This window comes from Pleuronectes platessa, chromosome 4 (assembly GCF_947347685.1).
Source record: "Pleuronectes platessa chromosome 4, fPlePla1.1, whole genome shotgun sequence".
Classification (NCBI taxonomy): Eukaryota; Metazoa; Chordata; class Actinopteri; order Pleuronectiformes; family Pleuronectidae; genus Pleuronectes; species Pleuronectes platessa.
The window spans coordinates 6584676-6596932 of NC_070629.1; the positions used below are offsets into that span (position 1 = coordinate 6584676).

At 38.8% G+C, this 12257-nt stretch overlaps 2 protein-coding genes across 2 annotated transcripts in view; one reads left to right on the plus strand and one right to left on the minus strand.

Moving 5' to 3' along the window:
• zmat4a (zinc finger, matrin-type 4a) overlaps positions 1-12257 on the plus strand; it is a 153451-nt gene that overhangs the window by 75432 nt on the left and 65762 nt on the right. The gene's annotated exons all lie outside the window — the stretch shown is intronic.
• Positions 7818-10334, minus strand: LOC128439015 (uncharacterized). The gene is made up of 4 exons (XM_053421813.1): positions 9985-10334; positions 9611-9766; positions 8697-8789; positions 7818-8429 (listed from the first exon to the last, which is right to left on the minus strand). The coding sequence occupies exons 1-4, from the start codon at positions 10324-10326 to the stop codon at positions 8223-8225; spliced, it is 798 nt and encodes a 265-aa protein (XP_053277788.1). The 5' UTR covers positions 10327-10334; the 3' UTR covers positions 7818-8222.

A 12257-nucleotide genomic window follows, 5' to 3' on the forward strand; every position in this document is an offset into this window, starting at 1 on the left:
ACACACTGAACGCGCACACACAAACACACACACACACACACACACACACACACACATTTTAATCTCTACTAGATTAATGCTCACTCGAATAACAATCAGTAAAGGGTCCAATTTGAAAACATGAAACCCCGCTGGTTGAACATGTCCATGCTTGTACTGGTTTTGTTTACCAATTGGATTTATTCCTCAAATGTATTCATTAAATCAATTGTGAGATGTGGGGGCTGGGGCTCAAGATGTGGGTTGTGTACTTTGCAGAAGTCCAATTGTTTGATTTATGTGTGATTAAAAAGAAAGAATATTCTCTGACTGACACATATTTTACCCTACTGTCAGGTCTGCTAGAGAAGCAAAATCATTTTGTCAACCTTTTAAGAAAATCATTCCGATTAGTCAGGCCATATTCTATAAAAGCAGAATTGCGCTGGATGAAATGACAATGACCTTGTGATGGAGAGGTGGATGCATCCTGTCCTTGCAGAAACCAGTGTCCTCACAATGTTAAATGTTAATTAGTTACTGGGATGATTCTCTCTGGAATGACAATGTCAGCCGTAATAATGAATTTGATCGTACTCACAGTGACTTGTAAAGAAACGATGGGAAAGCATAACACAATCATCTTTATTGGAACCGGTTGTTTGACGTCAGTGGACTCACATTAGCTTGTGTGTGAATTCTTGGCACTGTGGTGAAGACAGTGAGGCTTTTGTGTTTTACCAATTATTCCCAGAACATAACATTTCAACTGTATGACTGAACAAGCATGCTATTATTGATCATAAGTCAGTACGTCACTCATTAACCACTTAAGATGCAGTGTACTAGATGGATAAATGGAAAGAAGGTACAGAGGAGTGACACATAATCAAAGGAGAAATGGTTGTGTTCGTGCTTTTTCTCTGGAAACAAGGCGGACGGCAGTAAAACCAAAACAGCAACTAAAATGTTCGAAAGGGTGATAGTAGAATGTAAACTAAATTTGCAGTAATCATATATTGATCCATTCTTAATGTGAAAATTAAATATCAGTGCAGTCTCAATTACATCCTGGGGCCAAACTTACTGCATGCAACAGTCATAAGACTTTGACATTTGTTATTTTTATGAATATCTGAAAACCAGCATTTATTGCAAGCTGAGGACTGTGTGCAATGACAAGGGCAAGTGTGTTGGTGACACGTCAACTGGACTGTCTGGTTGTGTCCTCTTCACCTACAGTGGTTTCTGTGAAGAGAGTGACAGCAGTTCTAGCCTTTGATGGATGTGTGGTTGGAATGGGTGAGGCAGGGTGAAGGAGATACAGTACATTGGGAGGCTTTGTGAGACATCTTGAGACTTAGGGGTAACAATTGCTCGTGTTACCCTATGAGCGTTGGTATATAGTTGCACCTTCTGGTCTCCTTGACGCATCAAATCTAAATTAAATCACTCTGCATAAGGCATCAGCTGCTGCCTGAGTTCTCCTTTCACCAGCTTCCAGAACACTTCCATTACAAATTGGTGTCACGAACAGGAACACAGCAAAGATACGCTAAGTTGCAAATATGCCCATTATTCTTTGATTTTGCCATACGACTGGCCTCACGCCAAACCCCCTGTGTAAGAGTCTAATCCCAATTGGTCTATCGGAATCATAAATGAATGAGCAGAAGTTAAAGTAAACTGAGCTGTTGTGAAAATTGGATTTTGTATATTTATAATGCCATAATGTGCTTTACTTGTGTCTGTACTAAATGTGTTTACCAGTGATTGGTTGGTTTCTGGGGCGACTTCGGATCGTGCCCAACAAAGGCAATATCTGCCACGTGGTTTCACCCTGACCTTGGTATCATTGGCAGTATGGCAGGGAGCCTGTGTCCGTTGGGAAAGATTAGAGAAAGACTGTGGTGTGTTTGTTGAACTCCACAGCCTCCAAAATGAGGGAATACTTTTGTGGGGGGGACTTCGAGTTGCGCCTGGCAGAGGCGATCGCAGCCACATGGTTCCACCTTAGGGAAGAGCTCTCCGGGTCACAAGCTGACCTTGATGTAATCTGAGGTTTAGCAGGGAGCTTGTGTCCGTTGGAAAAAAAGGTTCTGTGTTCTGGTTCAGAAGAAGACGAGGTGCTGTTTTGAAGTGTACACTAATTGCATTAAATAATTTGAGTTTTTGGTCAAAATAGTTCAAAAGTTTGCCACCACTGATGTAGTAAATTGAATTGTAACTGTGGAAACTCTGATGCTACAGCAGTGTTTAAAAATTGAATAAATGAGTAAATGTTTTTTTTAATTGTTTTAATTGTAAACATACCACCAAGGGAAATAATCAGTTTAAAGCCACGGTAAAAACCAAACTGTGAACAATTTGTTGAACAATTAAATCATTCCACCAGTGATAAACATGCAAAACAAGGTGCCTGGTCCGAAGCACTGTTTTGCTCCAGAATGTCATGCAAATCATAGGCAGATCCAAAATTTGACCTACAGCATGTTATGCCCTATAACTGCACTCATGTGTGAATTGATTGATGGTGAATGGCCGGTGGCTGTGTTATTTGCCCCAGAAAGTAAAAACTAAAATCAAGATCAAAATCCCAGGAGATTGAAGAAGCTGGCGCAGATAAAGCTTTATGCTCCGATATCTGCAAAAATCTGTGATAAAATGATTGTGATAAATGCTGATGAATTAATGTACAAAAGTTTCAAATTATATCATGGATATAAAAGGGGCAATACTTTTTTACATATGCCTACAAGATGAATGTGCTTAATATGAGGTAAAGTATGAATGTAATGACATTCCTGTATGCGATCACTGTCAGAACAAAGCTGACACTATGGTTAAAATAATGTTGACATCATGTCAGCGATGGCCGGAGGAAAAAAAAGCTGACTTTTCAGAATGAAACTGAGGAATGTATGGAACCATTGGAAATATATTGCAGATAAAACAAAATCATTTTTAAATCTCACAATCGAATTTTACTCAATCACTTAAGTTAACTAATCCTAAACTTTGGTTTACTGATCAATTTATATATAATCATTTTGAAAATGCATAGATTTACTGTGCTTTCTACAAAATAGATAAGATTCTAATTCTATATTTATCTTACATAACATCTGAGATCCCAAAATGAATAGTGTGCTGCAACTCACCTTATCTTTTCCCTCTTGTGATATGCTCCAGTACTCTTCCATGCATGACTGTAAATATGGCAAAGCAAAAGAGGAATTGCCTTGTTGGTGCTGTCAGATGCAATGATGGGGTAAGCTAAGACTGTTTGGGTTTAAACATGCAGTCTGCCATTGTTTCTTGTCCCGCAGCTGTATGACCACATAGTCTCACAAAGTAGCCATATAAAGGCGACGCCTTGTTCAGTCTTATCCAGGTATAGTAACCGGTGTTACTGGAATCAAAGATCTGCTCACACCAGGTATAAAGCACTTGGTACAGTATCAGGCACAGTGTTCTGTAATGTTCTTTTGGCTTCACTGAGTGAATCAACAGCGATTACATCTTATTCAACACCTCTTTCGGTGGATGGTACAGTGAGCCAGTCTATTTGTTTTTAATGCAACCTTAATAACACATTAACCAAGTGTACCAACCTGTTTCAACATCTTCTGCCCTCCACTTTTTGAGGGAGCTAGGTGTTTGATTACTCTGAATCAGAACCTCACACACTGGGACCTTCATTCTCATGGGACTACCTTTGTATGAGCTAAACATTCCCCTATCTACCAGGACAATCTGCAGCACTGTGATATGGAGTTAGGGGAATTTCTCCCACCTGCGTAAGCTTCTGCTCTGAGTCCAACCCAGTTCGCATTGCCGTCATTAAACCATTATTTAGTTTAATCACAGCCTCATTAGTGTGAGTGTTAATTGTGATATGTCCTGGGTACAAACACGGGGTCCAGGTGAAAAATAACAAGACCCACCGGTGGTATTGCTTGGGTACCTAATGGTGTGGAAATGGTGTGGTTGTTTGTCTGATGAAGGTGAACTAAAGATGTCACCAATGTTAATGGTGTTTCAGACCGATGAGACTGAACTTATGAGAGCTGTCTGCACCCAACGTGACAGTACACAAATGTGAACAAACACAACAATATTATGAATCATGTCACACACTGTTCAGTCTGGGCTCACAGCTCAGTCAACATTGCTTTGATCCAGTTTATCAAAGCACAAACAATGCTGCCGGCTTTTTCCAGTTTTCTAGTCCCAGCAGAATAGTATTAACTTAACATCCTAGTGATTTCATGCCTTTCTGCATGGCTCTATGGTTTAAACTGTTTTGGTCCGCTGCTTGGCTATCTCGATATACAGTATGTATACCAGAACAGTGGCTTTGTCTTGTTGTTTCATGCTGTTATGTGGAAAGTAACAGGGCTGGTTGGGCAGTTTTACCGATATATGTGCTGAATTTGGACTCGTACTAAAGAAATAGGTATTCTAGGTCGTTCAAAGACAAGATGTGAAATTTACGTGTGCTTTTTCTTGGTTAGAATTAAAGGGGAATGTTGAAACAGGTTAAAAAACATCTTTCAACCACAACCTTGAACGCTCAATAAGGCAACCTTTTTTTTACAGATTAAACCAATAAAATGTATTAGAATGAACGTTTGAGGTGCCATGAAACAGATTTTGCTTCGTTAGAACAGACCTAGCTTTAGCTTTTTACCTCTGTTTTCAATTTGAATGCTTGGCTAAGCAAACTGATTCCTCGCTGTCGAGTGATATTGAACCTCTCATCTAACTGTTTCAAGTAAGTAAGGCTGTTGTTTCTAAAACGCACCCTGATCAGGGATGTTAGCATTCACGTAGAGGTGTGGTGCTTTATGCTTTAGTACCAGAGAACACTTTTGATGAACGTTCACCCTCTGTTCCTACAGTGGTTAGTTAACCTATATTATAACAGAGTTATTCAATATAACAGTTAAAATGGGGTTTTCTATGATTGCTGCAAGGGAATAAATTCAGGACAGCAAAAACTGCAGCTCTGTTAACTCTTTGAATACATGACACAGTTTTATTTCTGATGAAAAACAAGCTATTGGTTATGATGAACAAAAACACATTGGAACACTTAATCAAAAGACGGTAACATGTCAATACAAATAAAGATTTAAATGGACTTCTTCTCCTGAAAGGTAGGTAGTCACTGAAATCATTGCACAGACAGCAGTGGTTTGGTTATTCCGGTATCATGCATAGATTTGTAATTTGTGTAATTATTGACAATGAGACGAACACATTTAGATTTGCCTACCCACTCCAAGTTAATAATGAACTTGCTCCTCTAGTTAGGAAAAGAAAATACTCAGTGTAGACAACAGGGTAATGCAGTGAGTCCTTCTGCTGGCTAATTGGAAGTGACTGAGTGCTGCTGGGACTAATTGAGAACAGTTGAAATCACCTATTGGTTCCTTTGAGCAGAGTAGAAAGCAAATGGTGTCTAAAAGACTCTGAAATAAAGCCAGTGTAAAGTGTCAGCTGTTGTGTCCCAGCTCACTTCCAGCATTCTTGATGAGCAGCAGTGTTAAGATTACTTAAATCACACATTTGCATTTGTAATCAGTTTGGCTACGTTCCAGATTTTTTTTTGATTGTAAAGACAGATACATATGTTAACATACAGTTGGTTCACTGTTACTTAACGAACGATAAAAGACAACCTTGATTTCATTAAAGTTAGATCGAAACAACATTAATCCCATCCAACTGCATCTGTTCTCTATGAAGGATATAATTACCAGCTTTTTCACATTCCTTTTTCAGATGCTTCTCAACTCAATGCAAGTTAATTATTAAAATGCTTAAACACATGATGCATATCATTTTGTGTTTACCTGGTAGACATTTGGATTATTTCTCTATGCACCATGGGTATCTGTACCAAAGTCCCTGGCAAGCTCTTCAACTGCTATGACTTTGGAATGCAAAAACACACACTCTATCAACCTTGTGGCAAGAGCAAACATAAATTGATTGTTTTGGTATTTTACGTGCTCTGGGGATTTACGTGCTCTGGGGATTACCATGCATGTTTCATATTCAATACTAATATAATTATTGATGTATTTTAGTTGCTGTGGATGAGGAGGTGTGGCCATGGAGGAGGCTCAGTGAGCAGCTCCACCTGTACCAGAGGAATCATCTGCTCAGCTGAGTGCATGAAGAAAGAGACTTAGAGAGACTGGGCTGAGCTGCAAAGCCTAGAGGCCAGCAAAGAGTGCTGGCAAGTTTATGTTTAGTGTTTGTGAAATTTATGTTTGGTCCATTTAAAATAAAATACTGAAAAGCAACATGGTGGTCTCTGGCTGTGTGTGGGAAACCCTGGTCGACTGGCCACAGGTGGGTAGCCAGTCGACCGGTTGTTCGATCCCAGTCTTCCCCACCTGCATGTTGAAGCGTCCTTGGGCAAAATACTCAGCAGATGTACCATCATTAGCATTTTTTCTAAGAAGGCAGTAATTAGAACAGTGCTAAAGGCTGCTTCACTTCACAATACGGAACATTCAAGGCAACCTTGCCAATACCACATATTCACACTGTTTTATTTTCAAGATGAAGTATATTAGTTTTTGTGTACACTCAAAAAAATGGCTTTTTGGATTTACTTAACAAAGTTATGTCAAGTGGTTCCACACAACTGTGTTAAGTAACTGCTTATGTAAATTATTGTGTAATATAGACTTAATGAAATCAAATACATTATACACAAGGGAATTGAGTATATTAAATTAAACTCGATTGGTTAATTTTATGTAATATTCTTTTATTGAACCAACTTAATACTGTTATGTTCAACTAATTCAAGTTATAAAATTAAATTGAGTACATTCAATTCAACTATATCGGCTAATTTTTATGTAATATTCTTTCATTGAACCTACTTAATACTGTTATGTTCAACTAATTAAAGTTAAGAAGATATAAAGTTAATGCAGTCAAGTTAACTTTAAGTAAGGTAGTTGCATGGAACAACTTGACATAACATTCTTAATTAGATATTAAGCAACTGAACTGAATTTGGCCTACTGAAATGCCTGGCTCTGTTAAATAGAAAAAGAATGTTAAAAAAGTCATCTCACACACACACACTGTCGTCACAACAAAACTGCATTTATTTTCCAGCAAATTGCAGTTGGGAACAGCGAACTGTTATTGCAAGCTACTTGACAAATATCAATTCTCTCATAGCCTCGTCATGTTCCTCTTTCAAAAACTGACCATTATGTGTATACATGTAAAACAGCAATGGGTTACAACACATTTCTCAGGCAATCTCAGCCTACTCTGAATTTTCCTTCCCTTTAGTAATCTCTCAGGAACTATCCTGTTTAGTGTTTAACAAGCACGTACAGCAAAACCTGATGAACAAACAATATTGCTCATAAAAGACACAGTTTGAGGACAATGATCTGTCAAGTGACTTGAAACTGCATTGATTTTGCAGAAATTGTCAGTTTGGTAACTATGGAAGCTCATTTCCGCCACTGTGATGAAGAAAAAAAAAGTTAGCATCTCATTATTATGGGATAGTGTCTCAATATTATGACTTAGTATCTCATAATTATGACTTAGTCTCTCATAATTATGACTTAGCATTTCATTATTATGAGACGCTAAGTCATTATTATAAGATACTATGCCATAATTATGAGATACTATCTCATAATAATGAGATGCTAAGTCTTAATTATGAGATACCATTTTTTTTCTCTTCATCACAGTTGCGGAAATGGGCTTCCATAGGTAACCGCTACTTGACAGAGAATAATAAAACTGCAACAGTTTAAATACATAAAACCTGAATTCTCGTATATCCTCATGTTCCTCTTTCAAAACTGTCCTTTAACAACATACATGTAAAACAGAAAGGGATTACAAGAATTCTGTAATTTGTTTCAGAACATGTTTACAAAATATTTACTTACATACTTTCAAATGAGAAGCTAAAGTGTATATTACAGCTGAAGTGCATATATAACCATAACACATGAGTTTTCCTCAACCCTTTAGACATCGCTCGGATCAAGCAACTTGAGAGAGCATACGAACAGTTGAACAGTCAATAAAACCACTTCTCCCCCTGCATGGCTCAAAGAGCGCTCACCTCATTCATGAAGTCTGTTCTTCAGTACCTGGACCTTGTTTGAAAGGCGGTTGGTATCAATTCCCATCAGGACTTTTTGAAGAAACTCAAAAGTGTACTTGAGTTCAGGCGGTTAGCTCAAATTCAGATTATAGATGACCGCTAACAGCAGAGCAGTGGCCGTGGCGGCATCTCCAATGTCCTGGAGCACAGCAACATCCTCAACTATGATCCCTACATCTTCTGGTGGATCGGAGGCATCTGCTCCCTCATGTTTGATGACATAGATCCCAATGGCAGTCCCATCCATCTGTCTCTGGGCATTGTCAAAGTTCACGTCCTTTATCACAAAACAAAATGAGACATTTTATTGAACATAGGAAGGCCTGTGTTGAACAGGTAAATCTATTCATTCTGTCTTTCTTTCTTTACTCCCACCATTAAATTGTGTATTTTGCTGCATAGTTAAAGTAAGTTATATGCAATGCATATAATTTTGTGATCAATTTTGCCATATTATTGCCACTAGGAATCGTATCATAGCCACCACCGTTCCGCTTTAACATACCAATTCTACACTGTTAATGGGACATTTTCTTACACTTACCAGATATTCCTTTATGAGCTTCTCTGGGTCCTCATTGAAATACACAGCCAGTGATTTCAGGTTGCAAACCCTCCTTGTAGCAATGGTGTCATTCTGAAAAAGAGGTAAATGTCACTGTACAACACTTCAATGTCATGAAAGAAGAAATTAAGAATTAAGCCCCCCATATATTGGAGCATTTAGGGAGAGTTTTTTAGTTGAGGCTTAGTAATGTAAGTGAAAAAGATATAACATTTATTAATTATATTAATTATCAAAATGAGACCACATAGAATAGGCTAAATGTGTGTAATTTGGTTAAAGAGAATAGATTTTGGCCAGTTTAAGTGTTTGTAACCGTTTTTTTTTTTTAAACTTCACCAGACATAATATTGAATTTTTATAACTAGGTGTACATTTGACTCAGCCCCCACTCCAGCCCCGGTCCACTACCAGTTCATCGTAAATCCTGGTTACGACTAGACAGAAGTGCTTCGGTGCAACTAATTCCAGGATCAGACTATGCAAATTCAGTCTGTTTGACGCAACTGCATCTTTGCCCCTTGTGGCTTGACATAATCCAAAGACAGCGATAAAACGTCTGGGATACCCCACAACATCCCGATGTAAAGAATGGCCTGCTAGACTATCGTCTGAGAAGTCCTTTTTCTCCAATCAAAACAGTAAAAAGAAGATTAATTGATGCCAGATTTGGCACATGCACTAGTAATATTAAACATTTACAATTTTTGCCCCCAATTGTCATGAGAATGAGAGTTTTACAGTTTCCATTAACTGTGGGTACAGGATTGCATAGATTATGGGGTGATTTTATCCTGACTCAGACATTCATCAAAAACTAATATCTTTTCAGTCGGTACTCTAGTGTAAAATCAGCAAGACTGAAACACTCTGCAAAACAACTAATCACAAACCTCTTCAATGACAGCCATGATCTCCGCGATCTTGCGTCCTGCTGCACCTCCCTTCTTACGGCAAACTCTGGACAGCTTGGAAGAGTGGTGGTCAAGTTCTGACATAAACTTGGACAACAGTGCGATGGTGGTAATACGTGTGAATTCTGCGCATATCTGGAAAGAAGAGTTGGGGAGGGGAGACAGAAAACAACTTTTAGCAATTTGACAATAGAGAAATAATAAAAAGCCGCATTAAGACAATTTGTAACTTCAGTAGAGCTCCAATAATGGAAATATTAAAAAAAATTACATTCCAAATTCTGATACAATTTTCTTTCAATAATAATTATTTGTGAGTTGTGTTAAGAGTTGGACACTTCATTTTGACTTACCTCACGTTCAGAAAAAAGAGCTGGCAATCTGCTCTTGAATTCTTCAACGGAGGGCATGTCGACTACAACCTCATGCCTCCTGTGGGCAAAGGTTTTGTCCATCTTCATTTTGATTATCTGATGGTTGTCCCTCTTGTTGACCTCAGATAGTAGTTCCAACCTCTCTTTCTCCATACTCTCTTTGTCTTCTCCGGCTGGATAGTCTGGTAAGTAGTTTACTTCGGCTCTCCTGGGTTTTTTAACTTGGTTTGGACTTCTATGCGTGTCGCCTCGTCTGCGTTTCAGGGAATTGATGCTCAATTCAGAGGTTATATTTCTTAGGCTAGTGCGATAATTCGCCATCTTGTCCTTTAAACTGATCTTCCAACCATAGAATCCAGTGACAGAACCTTGCTCCTTTAGGCATGCATGCTTTTTAATCAAAGCTTCTGCACTCGAACTCTGCACTATTAGGGTAAGCTTTGTACTTAATTATCTCAGAAGCCAATGACTCTAAAATGGAGGACTTAAGTTTTGGGCTTGGGTTCAGGAAAGTGCCATTTTTTGTATATTCCTGATTGGCCTTCACCAGTTGCAGCTCTACTTCATAAGAGAACTGTGGTATAGGGAAGCTTGCTGGCCAGGCTTGAGATCTCATTGTCGAGGTTGAGGATGTTGACTCAGGAGAAGAGAGTATCTCGGTGTCCGTAGAAGAAAAGGAGCTGGATCCCACAAAGAGAGTACTACCTGCACAAGAGTCACTACACTAGGTCCTTCCTGCGCATTTTTTATCACTTTAACTGTGCCTAAGTTTTGGAGATCTGCTGTTGAGATCCGATTCAAAAATTCGCCGAAATCAGCGTCCTTGTATTGCAATCTGAGGTCCTCTGCAACTGCACATTGTCTTTGGATCTCAAGTTTAAAGTTGTCTACTGACTCTGGTATTCCAAAAGGCAGGAACAATTTTTCGGAATTGTTTTCTCCCAGGATAATCCGCAGCTTTAATGGGTCTGTCATCCTGGTCCAATCCAACTCTTACTCTATATATAAAAAAAATAAAGTACAAAACAAATTTAGACAGAGCCTGGATAGCAAAACTATTATACAAGTCTCACAATACCTATATGTGGCAAGCACCATACACAGATGTGAGTGAATACAAATGTGTGAAAACCCTACAAAATGGTTATCAACTAAACCTCAAATCAAATCTGTAGAACTGAGCTGGCCACCTGTTATTGGCTGGTCTCTGGTACCAGGTGATGTCACCACCTATAAAGTGCAACAGGTGATGACATCATCTGGCAACAGAGAGCAGCTAACAACCAATGAAAATGTTAGTCAAAGTATGTTTAACTGTTGCTTTGCCATACATTACCTGAGGAATGTATGTATCTTTTCAAAGTCACCATGTGAAGTGCTCCAATTCTGTAGTCAAATAGAGGGTATCGATCTGCCAGTTCACTTAACTCAATCAGAGAAACATTGGTTGGAGATGGATCCAATTGGAAGGCCCGGTAGTGTTCCCTGTACCATGAGGGTATTTTTTTCACTATGAATTCTAACTTATCTTTCAGCACACACATCTGCACAATTTCTGCAAACTCTGGCAGGCCACCAACTGATCCATGTGCTATTACCATGCCACTCCTGTAGTTTATGCCATCAGCAAAGACATTCTGGGCAAGATTAACCACGGTAGCATCAGGGTACTTCTGAGTGAAGCCAATTGCTACACCCTCTTTTAGGATTTCAACAGGGACTGTTGAAACTCGTGCAACTTCCAGAGGGTGTTTTTCACATCTTGATGAATGCATATAATGGCCAATCATGAGTTGATGTTTATTTGCCAAAGATTGGGTTATGTTTTTGAAGCAGTTTGTGTGCCTTACAACTTGTTTAAAAAACGTATGTTTTGCTTCAAATCTCATTGTCCACAAGAAAACAAGTGGACCAAAATGGCGAATCATTGATGGATAATGTTCCAGAAAGTGATGTTTTGGCAGCAGTCTTCTTTCTGGGAAAAGTTCTTGGAACCTATATCGGTGCTCTGATATTTTACTCTCCAAATATGCAATGGACTCATTGGTATGGATGGGGCAAACCACCAAATCAACAATATCCTTCAAGTCTAGTATAAGTTGCCAGGCTGGTTCCACCTCTGGTATCAGATTTCCAACAATTAGTGGACACAATCTCAATAGACACCAATTCTCGTGTGCATTGCCACCGATAGTTTTTTTACTTTGAAAGGTACGTGGTAATAAATGAGGGCGATTAGTCTTGTCTCCCCA